The following is a 17,447-nucleotide window of genomic DNA, read 5'->3' on the forward strand; positions in this document are numbered from 1 at the left end:
TTGTCTGTCTGTGGCTATGCTGCAGTATTGTGCTCAAAGTTTCACTTTCATTTTCTTGTCTGCTTGCCCTTCCTCCTCCTCACACTTAGATTCACATTCTTCTTGTGTTGTGCAGATCTATTCCACTCCAAACAATCAGAAACATATTGTCTAACTTCTTGGACTTGGCACTAAAGGGGTTGATTCTGTATTCATAGGTTTGTAGAACAATAGGATTAAGGTCTTTTTCTCAACTCTGTTCATGTTGTAACATTTTTGCCGTGAAGAAGAGGCTGGGACCTATGCGGAGTCAAATTCAGTTTTGAGAACTGCGTAAGTAAAGCGAGCATCTGCCCACTAATCCTACAGAAACCTCTGGAAGAGCATGGCTGTTGTGAATTCCGCTCTTTGGCTCCCTCCGGTGGTTGTAAGTGGCACTTTTGTGAGTTCTGCTCTTGGGCTCCCTCTTGTAGTTTCTAGTGGTATGGCTGCTCCTTGGAGTTAGCTGTCATCAGCTGCCTCCACTTATCGTCCGCTATTTAAGTCTGGCTCTTTCTTCAGCCTGTGCCACTTGTCAATGTTTCCTGGCTGGATTCACATCTCTGCTTGGATTCTCCTGGTTTCCTGACCAGTTCTGCAAAGATAAGTTCTGGCTTTGCTCATTTCAGTCCACATGTTGTGGACTTAATGTTCTGTGCATTCTATATTTGTCCAGCTTGTCAGTATGGATTTTTTCTGTTAACTGGAAGCTCTGGGAAGCAGATTTACCCTCCACACCTTTAGTCAGGTGTGGAGATTTTGTAAACTCTGTGTGGATTGTTTTGTAGTTTTTATACTGACCGCACAGTATCCTTTCCTGTCCTATCTATCAAGCTAGACTGGCCTCCTATGCTAAAATCTGATTTAATTTCTGCGTATGTTATTTTCCCCTCCTCTCACCGTCAATATTTGTGGGGGGCTATCTTTCCTTTGGGGATTTTCTCTGAGGCAAGATAGGTTTCCTGTTTCTATCTTTAGGGGAAGTTAGATCTTAGGCTGTGCCGAGGGGGTCTAGGGAGCATCAGGTACCCCCCACGGCTATTTTTAGTTGCGCTGCTAGGTTCAGGGTTTGCGGTCAGTACAGATACCACCCCCTTCAGAGCTTGTCTCATGTTGTTCCTAAACCACCAGATCATAACACATGGCATTGTGAATGTTACACATATACAGCCTTTATTCGACTGAGTTAAACAACTCAGCTTTATCTCATGATGGAAGAACCTTTGGGTGGTAAAATATTTTCCTCAAAAAGCAGTTTATTGAAAAAAATCCGATTTAAATAAAAAAAAACAGATTTTTTTGATTTTTAAAAAAAAAACATTGATTTTTATCCACCCTGCTGTAAAATAATAAATCTCCTCATATGTTTCCCTTATTATCTCCAGTAATTGTATTATTACACAGGATTGTTATGAAGTTACATCAGCTCATCTTCTCATTCAGGTCTCTACAATATTGGATCCTCTCAGTGAAGATCTTCTACAAAAGAAAATTTTCCTGATTTACCCATCACAGATGGATATGGACAGAGACAAGATGGCGGAGAGGATATTACACCTCACCCTAGAGATCCTCTTCCGGCTTACTGGAGAGGTGAGAGATTCTGGTGACGTCACATTACTTCATTCTTATCTATGGGAATAACAGATGGACAGAACTGGAGAGGTGAGGACTCTGGAAATGTCTGTAGTGAGATTTATTAATGTGTCTCTCCATTACCAGGATTACACAGTGGTGAAGAAGACCTCTAGTGATCGCTGTCAGGACCCTGTGTATGAGGGATGGGGAAGACCCCTGAGCCCAATCACGGAGCCTCCACCTCACCTCCTAATACATGAGGACCTCAATGACCAGAAGATCCTAGAACTCACCTACAAGATGATTGAGCTGCTGACTGGAGAGGTGACACTACTGGGAATGCTGGGTTATTATACAGTAACTCTATGAAGAGATCAGGGGGATGACGTTATCATTGTATGTGTCAGGTTCCTATAAGGTGTCAGGATGTCGCTGTCTATTTCTCCATGGAGGAGTGGGAGTATTTAGAAGGACACAGAGATCTGTACAAGAACGTCATAATGGAGGTTCCCCAGCCGCTCACATCACCAGGTAATAGACAGGACTAAATACACACGGAATATAATTATCTGTATGTAAAGAATGAATTCACTCCCTGTATGTGTTTCCTCCAGATCTATCCAGTAAGATGTCAACACCAGAGAGATGTCCCCATCCTCTTCTTCCACAAGACTGCAAGCAAGAAGATTCCAATGCTCCTCAGGATCATCAGGTAGATGAAGAGAAGGTGTCATGAGATCTCCCATATAATGTGTAGACGGCTGTGAAGGTCTTGTGCTCAGTCTTGTTTTATCCACCAGTATTATATGTTTTATACTTGTGTAATGAGAATGGTGGAGATGACAGGATTAGAGCCGATCATAGATGTGACTTCTCCATCTGTCTGTGACTTTTACAGTATTTGTTTCAGGGTGAAGATCTGACCCATATTAATACTACAGAGACATATGTGAGAGATGATGAGTGGTATAAAGAGGAGATTCCCACATATGGCTACCCAGGTGAGTAGAAAGGAAAAAATAACACAGCACTCTGGAATAATACTGCTGGTGGCGCTCAAGTCTGGTATCCAACCCATACAATAAAGCAAAAAAATTACTTGGCACTCACTATATGAAAAAAAAAATAGATTCCTTCTTTATTGTACTTCCAGACCAAATACATCAAAATTAAACAGCTCTCCAGAACTTGTCGTCCTTCTTCCAGAGCCTCCTCACTCACCGGTGGTATCGCCATATGACAGACCTGGGCAATAAGCACCATTCCCCTTGCAAGTTTCCTGCCAAGTTCTGGAATGTTGTTCATCCCTTAGCAACGCTATTCCTGTCGCAAGTTCTTTGCATATTCAAGTAGCGCTGTTCCTCTCCTATTATGTGAATAGCCACACCAGGTCCAGCTGGGATCACCGTCGCCAGACCACATACAGCCGCATTTATTCCCATGATTACATATGACATATAGTTTTCTCCAATAAGAATACTCTGATGAAGGTCCTATGACAGACCAAAAACGTTTAATTTAATTTATTTGGTCTGGATGTACAATAAAGAAGGAATCTATTTTTTTAAAATAGTGAGTGCCAAGTAATATTTTTGCTTTACCCAGGTGAGTAGTAACCACTAAATGCAGAGAAGTCACAGATTCTTGTCAGTGACCGGCTGTGGCCTCTTTATCGGTGTAGTCCGGCCGTATTACCATGATCACCATTTTACCTCTAGACCACAACATTCTCCTCCACCCAAATCTGTTCAAATGACTTTAGGCATTGAAAGCCCTTTTCTATAGAACATACAACCTGGTAGATCCACCTACCCCCTGGGTTTAGGAGATGCTGTTACCTGCCCAGATCTGTAAACTACAACCCCTGGCAAAAATTATAGTATCACCGGCCTTGGAGAATGTTCATTTAGTTGTTTAATTTTGTAGAAAAAAGCAGATCACGGACATGGCACAAAACTAAAGTCATTTTAAATGGCAACTTTCTGGCTTTAGAAACACTAAAAGAAATCAAGAACAAAAAAATGTGGTAGTCAGTAATGGTTACTTTTTTAACCAAGCATAGGGGAAAAATTATGGAATCACTCAATTCTGAGGAAAAAATTATGGAATCATGAAAAACAAGCAAAAAAACACTCCAAAACATCACTAGTATTTTGTTGCACCACCTCTTGCAGTCTCTGAGGCATGGACTTAATGAGGGTCAAACAGGACTGTTACTGTTACGGAACCACTCAGCACCCAGAATATGTTGTGCAGTTATATGTATGTATAATAGGTTCCACGGTGACACGATATTCCCCTTTTGTCCTCCCCCCACCTTTGTAATTCCCACAGTAAATATCGGCAGGCTTCGGCCACCTGTGGCTATTGTAATTTATGTCTGGCCTGCCGCTTTTCTATTCACCTGCCCTCTGTATCTGTGTGATATATTCTGTGTCCTGTGAGTAAAGTGTTGTCAGACTGGAAATACGTGGAGAAGCAGTGATCTATATATATAATTGTCTAAGGGTCTGTCTGTATGTCTGTCTTTCTGTCTGTCTTTCTGTCTGTCTGTCTGTCCTGGAAATCCCGCGTCTCTGATTGGTCGAGGCCGCCAGGCCTCGACCAATCAGCGATAGGCACAGCGACGATGATGTCATAAAGGACGTAGAAATCCCACGTTTCTGATTCAGCGTCGGGCACAGTATCGACGTAGATGTCATAATGGTTGCCATGGCGACGATGATGTCATAAAGGTTGCCTCGACCAATCAGCGACGGGCACAATCTGCCGTGAATTCTGGAATCATCATTGTCCATATACTACGGGGACATGCATATTCTAGAATACCCGATGCGTTAGAATCGGGCCACAATCTAGTCTTTTATATGCATCCATGTAACCAAGCAGTTCCAGCCAGCGTCCTTCATTCAGACTCCAGCCAAAGCAGAGTTGACCTTCTGAAACACGGGGTGGTACTGAAAGAGGTACCACAGCTTGGTAGTCCTTGTTACACTGGTGGCAGACAGCGGGATATGATACCCCTTCTACAGGAGTAAAGGAATTAATGGAAAGCAACTACCAGAAGTTAAAGAGGACTACATTAAAAGATCTGGTGGAAGCCCGAGGGTTGATCGCCAGCAACAAAATAAAAGCGGATTTGATAGTAGCCATCATGGAACACGACCGTGCAGCACCCCCTGATGTGACCGTGAAGGAGACTGAATTCCAGCGGGAGGTAAAGAACAGACTGGCGTTCTATGGCCCAAACTCTGCAGTAGAGATCATACGAGAGGTGATGGCTGATGTGCGTACTGATCTGAAGGAAAAGATGGCCGAGCGGACCAGGATAGAGCTAGCCAAGATGGAGATGGCAGAGCGGACCAAAGTGGAGCTGGCCAAGATGGAGATGGCAGGGCAGAGAGAGGAGAGTCAGCGAGCAGGGGGATCTCTGGCCTTCGACCAGGTACCTTCAACAGTAAGCCACAAAAAGATCCAGTATAATGCCTTCCGACAGTTGGGGGAGGCAGAGGAAGACATTGATGGCTTTCTGCAGGACTTTGAGTGGCAGTGTGCCCTTCATCAAGTGAAGCCGGAGGAACGGGTTCAGATTCTGGCCAGCAAGCTTACAGGCCAGGCAGCGGACGCCTATTGCACGGTACCTGATGAGGACTGTATCGACTATGAGCGGATCAAAGAAGTGAGCTTGGCCCGGTATGCGCTGACACCAGAGGCATACCGCCAAAAGTTCCGCGGACTTATAAAACGCGTAAGCGATACCCACGCTGAATGGGCCTGTAAATTACAGCGGTCACTGCTACAGTGGGTACAAGGGAGCCACACAACCACTAAGCAGGATGTCCTCCAGCTCTTTTTGTTAGAACAATTCTTTAATGGACTAACCCCCGAGACACAGGAATGGCTTCGGGACAGGCGGCCAATGACTCTTGAGGAAGCCGCTCGTCAGGCCGATGAACATCATGATGCCAGAGGGTCTCAGTTGTCCGGATCAAAGATGGTCACTAGGGGTCCGCCCATGGACCTGGAGGACCCCAAACCACCAAAGATTGTAGGGGGACCATCTAGAAACCCAGCCTACCACAGTCCCCCTGGGGCGCGATGCCACACCTGCCGTCAGCTAGGCCACCTGCAAAGACAATGTCCCAACCGGACTCAGCATACCCAGTAGCCAATGGCGGGAACAGCTACCTTCAGCCGGGCTGCTGTACACTGCTACCAAGGCGAAGCTGACCCGGCATTGGGGGCTACGACTAACCAAGGGGTGGAAGAGATGGAGGAAGTGCTGCATGAAGTAGACCCTGTGCAGGCAGCCCGGGCAGATAATCGACAAAAGCATCGACAGGTCGTGTGGGTTAATGGGAAACGTATGCAGGGACTAAGAGATTCCGGGGCAACTTTGACCCTTGTGAAGCCTCATCTCGTCCGGGACCAAGAGAAGACGGACCGCACAGTGGCAGTCCGTGTAGCAGGGGGAGCTATACATCGACTGCCCACTGCCAGGATTCACCTGAACTGGGGAGTTGGGGATGGCCTTGTTGAGGTCGGCTTGATGGAGGATTTGCCTGCAGACGTCTTGCTGGGAAATGACTTGGGGCCCATGTTGTCTGCCTTCTCAGTTGCCCCTCTGGCTGAGACATATCCTGTGACCACCCGGAGACAAGCTCGAGCTGCGGAGGCGGAATCACACTCAGAGGAGGCCCAGGTAAGACATCCCAGCCCTATACGTATTCCCATAGCCAGACACATTTCTTGGGCCACCCCAGATGAATTTAAGAGGGAGTTACTTGAGGATCCTTCATTTGAGGGATATCATGGGAAGGCACAGGAGGGGAGAGGGGTACTGGAAGGGGTACAGTTTGTATGGAAACAGGGACTCCTCTACCGGATCACAGAGCAGCACCACACAGGGACGAGCCCCACTATAAAATGACAGCTGGTAGTTCCCAAGAAGTATAGGCAGGAGTTACTGCGAATCTCTCATGACATACCCTTGGCCGGGCACTTCGGAGTCAGTCGCACCAGGCATCGTCTGACACAAAAGTTCTTTTGGCCGGGGATAACCTATGATGTTCGTTAGTACTGCCAGACCTGTGACAGTTGCCAGCGCATTGGCAAGGGGGAGATCGATGCAAGGCCAAATTACGCCCCCTCCCCATTGTGGAGGAACCATTTAGCCGAGTAGCGGTGGTTCTGATAGGGCCGTTAGCCAAACCCAGTCCGTCAGCAGGGAAAAGGTATATATTGACAGTGGTAGATTATGCCACACGGTATCCAGAGGCGGTTGCGTTACCTAACATACTAGCAGAGACGGTGGCGGCCGCCCTGCTCCAGGTTTTCTCACGGGTTGGATTTCCCCGGGAGATTATCTCGGACCAGGGTACCCAGTTTACAGCAGAGGTGACCAACCAATTGTGGAAGCTGTGCGGCGTAAAGTCCATTAGAGGCGCCCCGTACCACCCGAAAACCAATGGGTTGTGTGAACGCTTTAACGGGATGTTAAAACAACTCATTGGGACTTTTACCAGGACCTACAGGGACTGGGAGAAATTCTTGCCACACCTCCTGTTTGCCTATCGGGAGGTGCCCCAAGAATCCACGGGGTTCTCCCCATTTGAGCTGGTATACGGGAGACGGGTAAGGGGACCCCTAGACTTAGTGCTAGAACACTGGGAAGGGGAGGGCCTCATAGAAAGGGTACCTATTGTACCCTATGTGCTGGAATTCCGGAACCGCCTACAGGAGCTGACCCAGGCTGTACGTGGGAACATGCAGGTGACCCAGCAGGACCAGCGCGTATGGTACGATCGGAGGGCCAGAGAGCGCACCTTGGAAATAGGACAGACGGTCCTGGTGTTAGAGCCCACTAGGCAGAACAAGTTCCAAGCTGCATGGCAGGGGCCCTACCAGGTAGTGGTGAAAATAGCCGACACAACCTAGAATGTCACCGATTGTGACGACCCCAGGGTTATCCGCATGTTCCACGTGAATATGCTGAAGCCCTACCGGGAGCGCCCTGAAGAGGTTGTGGCCATCTGTGCACCTGAAGCACAGGATTTAGCCGGACTTCCCTAGCCGGATGTCTTAGGGGAAAGGACTCAGTCTAAAACATGGGACCAGGTACACTTGGGTGAAGACCTAGGCCCCTGGGAGAGACAGCAGGCAGAGGAGTTGTTGAGGCAGTGACAGAGGATGTTTTCGGGGAGACCAGGGTACACTCGCCTGGCACAACACAAGGTTGAGACCCAGGATCAGATCCCCCTGCGACAAAACCCCTTCCGCGTCTCTGAGTCTGTATGAGAGGGGATGCGACAAGGGATACAAGAGATGTTGCGTTTAGGGGTCATTGAAGAGTCAGATAGTCCCTGGGCATCCCCCATAGTGTTAGTGCCCAAGAAGGATGGGACTACACGGTTTTGTGTAGACTATCGTAAGCTCAATGAGAAAACAGTGACGGATGCATATCCCATGCCGCGTGTGGATGAGTTGTTAGTCCGGCTGGAGGGGGCAAAGTATTTGACCACCATCGATCTATGCAAAGGGTACTGGCAGATTCCCCTTAGTCCTGACGCTATTCCCAAGTCGGCATTTGTCACCCCGTTCGGCTTATTCCAGTTTCGAGTTATGCCATTCGGGATGAAGAATGCCCCGGCGAACTTCCAGAGGCTGGCTGAATGGCTTCTGGATGGTCTCCAGGAGTATGCTTGTGCCTACCTGGACGACATCGCCATCTACAGTGCGACATGGGAAGAGCATCGAAATCACCTCGAGACAGTATTGGACAGGATCCACAAGGCCGAAATCCCTTTGAACCCAAACAAGTGTCACGTGGGCAAAGCAGAGGTTCAGTATTTAGAGCATTGGGTGGGAAGTGGGAAACAGCGACCAGAACCAGCCAAGATTGAGTCCATAGCCAAATGGCCCACCCCACGCACTAAAACCAGGTCATGGCGTTTCTAGGGACAGCGGGGGTATTACAGGAAATTTGTTCCCAATTACAGCAGCGTAGCCAAGCCCCTCACTGATCTGAGCCGTAAGAACCAGCCCCGCCAGGTATCCTGGACCCCACAGTGTGAGGAAGCCTTCCGCCAACTAAAGGACGCACTCACCAATACCCCTGTATTGGCCGCACCCGATCCTACTAAACGTTTCCTTGTTCACACAGACGCTTCTATGTTTGGATTGGGGGCAGTACTGAGCCAAGTCGGGCCGGACGGCCAAGAACACCCGGTAGCTTACCTGAGTCGGAAACTACTGCCCCGTGAAGTAAGCTATGCGGCCATCGAGAAGGAGTGCCTGGCGCTAGTATGGGCACTCAAAAAGTTGCAACCATATTTGTATGGACGACAGTTTTCCCTCCTAACGGACCATAATCCCCTAGTCTGGCTTAATCGGGTCTCCGGAGACAACGCCAGATTGCTGCGGTGGAGTTTAGCCCTACAACCTCTGGACTTCACCATCCACTACAAATCCGGCAAACAAAACGGTAACGCCGATGGACTAAGTTGACAAACGGAACTTGTACCAACTCCATAAACTTCGGTCATCCCCAAACCGATCCGTTAAGGATCAGACTGTGTATGCCGATGGCGTCGCTGAAAAGGGGAGCTGTGTTACGGAACCACTCAGAACCCAGACTATGTTGTGCAGTTATATGTATGTATAATAGGTTCCACGGGGACACAATATTCCCCTTTTGTCTTCCCCCACCTTTGTAATACCCACAGTAAATATCGGCAGGCTCCGGCCACCTGCAGCTATTGTAATGTATGTCTGGCCTGCCGCTTTTCTATTAGCCTGCCCTCTGTATCTGTGTGATATATTGTGTCCTGTGAGTAAAGTGTTGTCAGACTGGAAATATGTGGAGAAGCAGTGATCTTTTATATGCGCCCATGTAACCAAGCAGTTCCAGCCAGCGTCCTTCATTCAGACTCCAGCCAAAGCAGAGTTGACCTCCTGAAACACGGGGTGGTACTGAAAGAGGTACCCCAGCTTGGTAGACCCCGTTACAAGGACTCTTTATCAATCTGGCTCCAACTTTCTCTGATTGCTGTTGCCAGATCAGCTTTGCAGGTTGGAGCCTTGTCATGGACCATTTTCTTCAACTTCCACCAAAGATTTTCAATTGGATTGAGATCCGGACTATTTGCAGGCCAGCAGATAGACCTTAGGCGCCTATTTCAAGGAATGTTTTCACAATTTTTGCTCTATGGCAGGATGCATTATCATCTTGAAAAATGATTCCATCATCCCCAAACATCCTTTCAATTGATGGGATAAGAAAAGTGTCCAAAATATCAACATAAACTTGTGCATTTATTGAAGATGTAATGACATCCAACTCCCCAGTGCCATTACCTGACATGCAGCCCCATATCATCAATGACTGTGGAAATTTGCATGTTCTCTTCAGGCAGTCATCTTTATAAATCTCATTGGAACGGCACCAAACAAAAGTTCCAGCATCATCACTTTGCCCAATGCAGATTTGTGATTCATCACTGAATATGACTTTCATCCAGTCATCCACCGTCCACGATTGCTTTTCCTTAGCAAATTATAACCTTGTTTTTTTTCTGTTTAGGTGTTAATGATGGCTTTCATTTAGCTTTTCTGTATGTAAATCCAATTTCCTTTAGGCGGTTTCTTACAGTTCGGTCACAGACGTTGACTCCAGTTTTGTCCCATTTGTTCCTCATTTGTTTTGTTGTGCATTTCCTGTTTTGGAGACCTATTGCTTTAAGTTTTTGGTCTTCTCGCTTTGATGTCTTCCTTGGTCTACCAGTACCTTTAACAACCTTCCCATGTTGTTTGTATTTGGTCCAGATTTTAGACACAGCTGACTGTGAACAACCAACATCTTTTGCAATATTGTGTGATGATTTACCCTCTTTTAAGAGTTTGATAATCCTCTCCTTTGTTTCTATTGACATCTCTCTTGTTGGAGCCATGTCAGTCCGCTTGGTGCAACAGCTCTCCAAGGTGTGATCACTCCTTTTTAGATGCAGACTAACGAGCAGATCTAATTTGATGCAGGTGTTATTTTTGGGTATAAAAATTTACAGGGTGATTCCATAATTTGTTCCTCAGAATTGAGTGATTCCATAATTTTTCCCGTCTAATTATCCTAAAAAAGTAACCATTACTGACTACAACAATTTTTGTTCTTGATTTCTTTGTGTTTCTTAAAGCCAGAAAGTTGCCATTTGACATGACTTTAGTTTTGTGCCATGTCTGTGGCCTGCTTTTTGTCTACAAAATGAAACAACTGAATGAACATCCTTGTGCTGACAAGATTGAAAATCACTTGAAGAAACATATTATGATGGGCCTGTAAGAGAAAGCAGAGGGTAATGATGCTGTTGCTTTCCTAGAACCCTGAGATCTTATCAGATGAATCTCCCTTATCTCCCTTCTGTGCTGCTGAATGTGATCATATGGTCCCTACAAGACCAGGTCCTGTCTTTCTGGCCAAACTTCACTTTTATGATCGACAACATTAAATGTGCAGTGAGGCCAAGTGTGAATTTCTGTACAATAACAACAGAGTTTCCCTTTATCCTGACTTTTCAATTTGTATTAAAACCGACTAACTTCAAGGAGGATTGTGATAAACTACATAAAACACATCACACCTGTGCCATGATATATCTCTGAGCTGTGCGTGGCTGATGGCTGTAATATACATTTATTCACGCCTGCAGGAGATGTGTTGGCTCCGGCCTTGGTTTCATGGATTCACTCCACCTCATAAATTACATTGTTTTTGATGCTAAGAAATTCAGATTACTGCACAATCTATTCTGAACTGGGGAGCAATATTATTTTTTCTAATCTTCTGGTCAGGATTCATAATAGCTCCAATGGTCCACCATAAATGAATACAACTCTGGTTTACTGTTGTTTAATCTGTATTTGTAGTTTTCAGTTAATGAGATTCTCGTGCTCTGAGGCGGGGCTTTATGTGGTGCTCTGGGGCGGGGCTTTATGTGGTGCTCTTGGGCGTTGCTGTGGGAGGCCTGTAGACGGGGCTTTATGTGGTGCTCTGATTACATATTCATCTGTATTGGCTTATGGCAGGTCGCTGATCCCTCACTGGCCTGACCCCCATTTTTAAATAATGCATATAATAGTGTTGATATTATTGTTGATAATGCGTATAATATTGTGGCTATTGGGAGGCTTAGAAAAAAAAATTACATCCAGCAAAATTTCACCAGCGGCGCCTGTCCAGTAGCATCTATCTCTTACTTATAGATGCTACTGCGCAGGCGCCGCCATCACCGGTGACATTTTGCTACATGTAATTTTTTTTCTAAGCCTCATAATAGCCACAATATTATATACATTATCAACAATAATATCAATCCTATTATATGCATCATGTAAAAATGGGGGGCAGGTCAGTGAGGGATCAGTGACCTGTCATAAGCCAATACAGATCCATATGTAATCAGCGCACCAAATAAAGCCCCGCCCACAGCCCCGCCCCAGAGCACGAGAATCTCATTAACTGAAAACTACAAATACAGATTAATCAACAACCACAAGACGGATTTCATCACCAGCTATCAGTGTAATCAGTTTAACGGCACCGACCTGACAGTGTCTGTAGGTTACTGAGCACAATCCTGCTGACAGCTTCCCTTTAAGACATCTCCACTCTGCACTATTATACACAGTTCTCTTTAAATGTGTAATATTTCTTCTTGAAACTCATCTGACAGAAAATATTGGAGCTTAAGATAGTTTAGATTGTGAAGTCACCGAGCCCCGTGCTCTGTGTCAGTTCCTTTTGAGTTGGGGATGAGGTACCAGCGGGGTCCATGGCCTGATTGTACTGTCAGATCTTATGGATCTCAAAGAGTGAACCCGCAGAACCACGACAACGAACCTCCCAAGGGTGAGCTGGCCTGGTGGACCACCCCCAATACAGGCAGCGTTAGGGGCAGGCCCAAGAGAGACTATTGCCGCAGAAGCTGATACCGGGGAACAGGAAGCAGGAGAGGAAAGACACGGAAGTGGCTAAGGCGGAGACACAGGACAGAGTGACAGTGAGTGAAACACAGAGTGGACTGGATATGGCGGATGCCCAGGACAGTCAGGGTATGGCTGAGACACAGGACGGGCTGGATATGGTGAACGGGCTGGATATGGCGTACACCCAGGACTGGCAGGGAATAGCGGAGACACAGGACGGACTGGATATGGCGGCGCCCAGGACTGGCAGGATATGGTGGAGACACAGGACGGACTAGATGTGGCGGAAACACAGGACGGACTGGATATGGCGGAAACACAGGACAAGTGGGGTATGACGGATGACCAGGACTGACAGGGTAAGGCGCAGATAGAAGACGGACAGAGAATCGCACTGGAAAGCAACAAAGCACAGAGGGACCTTGGTCATGTGAGGACTAATGACAATCAGGCATGGAGCAGAGGAAGGAGTTACCTTAAATAGACTGAGTGCTGCAGAACTTCCGGGTCAAGATCTTCCAGAATCATAGAGTGGAGGAACGGAGCATCTGCAGGCCAGGGAGAGGAAGGGCGCGTGCACCCGACGAGAGCCAGGGACCGGCGGCAAGTCAAGAGAAGAGACCGGAAGGCGCGTGCACACCTCTAGAGCGCGCCGGGAGGCGGCAGCAGCTGGGGAAACACGCCGGGAGAGGTAAGTATGCTGCGAAGCCCCCGACGAGAGCCAGGGACCGGCGGCAAGTCAAGAGAAGAGACCGGAAGGCGCATGCACACCTCTAGAGCGCGCCGGGAGGCGGCAGCAGCTGGGGAAACACGCCGGGAGAGGTAAGTATGCTGCGAAGCCCCCACCTTACACCCCCTCTTCCTAAGATTAAAAAGTAACCTAGCTAAAATTCTAGGAGCTTTGATGTTCTCCTGGGGCGAAGCTCCAAAGACCTTTCCTCGGGACCAAAACCTTTCCAGTCAATTAAAAAGAGTTTTACCATGAGATTTCTTCATAGCTAGAATGTCCTTAACTTCAAAGACATCCTGATCAGAAATGGGTAGAGGCGATTGACCAGAGGTGGCGTGAAATTGATTGAGTATGACTGGCTTAAGTAGAGAAACGTGGAACGAGTTGGGGATGCGGAGCGAGATGGGCAACTTTAACTTATAGGCAACCTCGTTAATACGAGTTAACAACCCAAATGGACCGATATACCGTGGACCAAGTTTATATGAGGGAATCTTAAGGTGGATGAACTTGGAAGATAACCATCCTTTATCACCCGGTTGGAAAGATGGAGAATCCAATCGTCTCTTGTCGGCAAGTCTCTTAATTCTGTTTCCAGCTTGTTCGAGAGCGGTTTTGGTCTGCCAGACCCTGTAAAAATCCTCGGTCAGAAGATCGGCCGCCGGTACACCCGAAGCTGGGAGTACTGGCAGAGGAACACGAGGATGTTGCTCATAAACAACAAAGAAAGGTGACTTGGAAGAGGATTCGCTTATGTGGTTGTTGTAAGCAAATTCGGCTCAAGGGAGTAAACTGGACCAGTCGTTTTGATGGACGTTAGAGAAATGACGAAGAAAGGTGACCAGGATTTGATTTGTACGCTCTGCCTGACCATTAGGTTGAGGATGGTAGGCAGAGGAGAAATCCAGAGTTACGTCCATTAATTTGTATAATGCCCGCCAGAAGCGTGAGGTGAACTGAACTCCTCTGTTCGAAACTAAACTATGTGTTGAGGAAAGCCGTGTATCCGAAAAATATGAGTGATGAAAACTCTTGCCAATTCGGGGGCAGACGGTAATCTGGAAAGAGGAACAAAGTGAGCCATCTTAGTAAATCGATCCGCGACTACAAAGATAACTGTATGACCAGAAGACAGAGGTAGATCGGTGATAACGTCCATCGCAATGTGTTGGCAAGGAGCCGAGGGAACCGGAAGCGGATGCAGAAGACCCGAAGGCAGATGCCTAGGAACCTTATTCTTGGTGCAAGATGGACAGGAAGCAACAAAACTTCGGATGTCTCGAGGAAGGAATGGCCACCAGTAGTATCGTGACACCAAAGAAAGGGGTTTCCTGAAACCAACATGACCCACCAGCTTGGAGGCATGACCCCCAATGTAGAACTTGCCTCCTGTTGCACTCTTGAACAAAAGTCTTACCCGGGGGTACAAAGGTTACAGTGACGGGAGCAACTGAGATGACCTTGCTTGGATCCACGATATCTGAGGGTTTCTCCTCGACATCGGTAGTCAGGAAGGATCTGGATAAAGCATCTGCTTTGAAATTCTTATCACCGGAACGAAAATGTAACTCAAAATCAAACCGGGCAAAGAATAGCGACCACCTAGCTTGCCAAGGATTAAGTCTTTGTGCTGAGCAGATATATGCCAGATTCTTGTGGTCAGTGTAGATTATAAAAGGATGTATGGCTCCCTCCAATAAATAACGCCATTCCTCCAAAGCCAATTTGATAGCCAGCAATTCTCTATCACCGATGGTATAGTTTCTCTCAGCCGCTGAGAAGGTCTTAGAGAAGAAGCTGCAAGTGACAAGCCGACCGGAGGAAGACATCTGGGAAAGCACCGCACCAGCTCCAATGGCCGAAGCATCAACCTCCAGAACGAAGGGCTTGCTAATCTCAGGATGATGGAGAACAGGAGCCGTAGCAAAGGATTGTATCAAGGACCGGAACGCATCTTTGGCCTCTGGAGGCCAGGAGTGAGGATTGGCTCCCTTGCGGATCAGAGCGGAGATAGCACTAGACAGGGTAGAAAAGTGTGGTATGAACTGCCGGTAGTAGTCAGCGAAACCAAGGAACCGTTGGATCGCCTTGACCCCCTGGGTGCGTGGCCAGTTCAGCACGGCAGACACTTTCTCTGGATCCATGTGAAGGCCAGAGTCAGAAATGATATACCCTAAAAATGGTAATGAAGATTGTTTGAAGGTGCACTTTTAAAGCTTGGCATAAAGACGATTTGCTCTAAGACGTAAAAGGACTTGACGGACGTCTCTTCTGTGGGTAGAGAGATCTGGAGAGAAAATAAGAATATCATCTAAGTACACCACCACACAAGAATAGAGTAGATCCCAAAATACATCGTTCACAAACTCCTGAAACACAGCGGGAGCATTGCACAAACCAAAAGGCATCACTAGATACTCGTAATGGCCATTTCGGGTGTTGAACGCAGTCTTCCACTCATCACCAGGGCAGATTCGGATGAGGTTGTAAGCCCCACGAAGATCTAATTTAGTGAAGACTCGCGCTCCTTGGAGACGGTCAAACAGTTCCGGAATGAGGGGAAGTGGGTATTTGTTTTTAACTGTGGTATTGTTGAGACCTCGGTAGTCGATGCAAGGACGAAGGGAACCATCTTTCTTCTTGACGAAAAAGAAACAAGCACCAGCAGGAGAAGAAGATTTTCAAATAAAACCTTTGGTTAAATTTTCCTGGATATATTCGGTCGTAGCTTGAGTCTCAGTAGCAGATAGGGGGTAAATCTGACCCCTAGGTGGAGTAGAACCTGGAACAAGGTCGTATGGACGATGCGGAGGAAGGATCTCCGCCTCCTTTTTGTTGAAGACCTCTGCAAAAGCCACATAAGCAGATGGTAAATCTGGAGACAAAGAGTTTGACAGAGAGGAGTCTTTAAACTGGATGGGAAGCAAGCACTTGTTCTGGCAGCACTGCCCCAACGTAGAATGTCCCCGGACCGCCAATCGAGAGTAGGCTCGTTCGTTCTCAACCAAGGAAGACCGAGAAGAACAGCATTAGACAAGGAGGGTAGCACGTAAAAGACAATTTTCTCCTGGTGCCGGACTCCAATCTGTACTTAATAATAATAATTTTATTTATATAGCGCCAACATATTCCGCAGCGCTTTACAAATTATAGAGGGGACTTATACAGACAATAGACATTACAGCATAACAGAAATCACAGTTCAAAATAGATACCAAGAGGAATGAGGGCCCTGCTTGCAAGCTTACAAACTATGAGGAAAAGGGGAGACACGAGAGGTACTTTCAATTCTTCGGTGACCAGAGTAACAGACTATCGCAGGGGTTGACCGTCGACCGAAGCTATCTGTCGAGGAGTCTGACAGGAATCCGAAGTCTTCTAACCGCCTCGAGCTGGATGAAATTCCCCGCCACACCTGAATCAATATAACCCAGTTCAGAGAAACGTTTAGAGCCCAAAAAGGGACAGAAATAGTCAAAGGTGGAGAGGAATCCGAAACACCTAGGAAGACCTCTCTTACCTGTCCTAGGCAAAGGCATTTCCTGGCCTCAGAGGACAGGAACGCAGAAAATGAGAAGCACTGCCGCAGTAGAAGCAGATGCCCTGAGTAAGTCTCTCTTTACGGCGCTGCTCCACATGCTTGAGTCGGTCCACCTGCATAGGTTCCGGAGCAGGAACTGTCGGGGTTGTTACAGAGCAAGAACAGGGGAACTTATGGTAGACAGAGGAGCACGAGGAAACCTTCTCTCTCTGGCGGACTCACGGGAACGCTCCTGGAAGCGTAAATCTATACGGGTTGCCAGGGAGATCAGGTCCTCAAGAGATGTCGGAGTATCCCGCCCTGCCAACTCGTCCTTGATGCGAGGCGAGAGACCACGCCAAAAAGCTCCCACCAACGCCTCATTGTTCCAACCTAACTCGGAAGACGGGGTGCGGAACCGAATGGCTTATTGACCCACAGAGAACGTACCCTGGTGGAGGTTAAAGAGCGACTCTGTAACAGAGGCCAAGCGACCAGGCTCGTCGAATACCTTACGGAAGGTATCGAGAAAGGTGGAGAGTAGAGAGACTAGAGGGTCATCACGCTCCCAGAGAGGGTTCACCCAGGCTAAAGCCTCCCCCTCTAAATGAGATACTATAGAGG

At 47.3% G+C, this 17,447-nt stretch overlaps 1 protein-coding gene across 2 annotated transcripts in view; it reads left to right on the top strand.

Annotated features, from left to right (window-relative positions):
- LOC138663504 (oocyte zinc finger protein XlCOF22-like) overlaps window positions 1-17,447 on the top strand; it is a 104,848-nt gene that overhangs the window by 37,618 nt on the left and 49,783 nt on the right. For both annotated transcript variants that reach the window (XM_069749739.1, XM_069749741.1), the window contains exons 2-6: window positions 1,462-1,611; window positions 1,741-1,920; window positions 2,004-2,127; window positions 2,211-2,308; window positions 2,507-2,597. In XM_069749739.1, coding sequence (XP_069605840.1) covers window positions 1,462-1,611; window positions 1,741-1,920; window positions 2,004-2,127; window positions 2,211-2,308; window positions 2,507-2,597 — 643 coding nt within the window. The remainder of the gene's footprint in view (window positions 1-1,461; window positions 1,612-1,740; window positions 1,921-2,003; window positions 2,128-2,210; window positions 2,309-2,506; window positions 2,598-17,447) is intronic.

The sequence above is a fragment of the Ranitomeya imitator genome, chromosome 2, assembly GCF_032444005.1.
Source record: "Ranitomeya imitator isolate aRanImi1 chromosome 2, aRanImi1.pri, whole genome shotgun sequence".
NCBI lineage: Eukaryota > Metazoa > Chordata > Amphibia > Anura > Dendrobatidae > Ranitomeya > Ranitomeya imitator.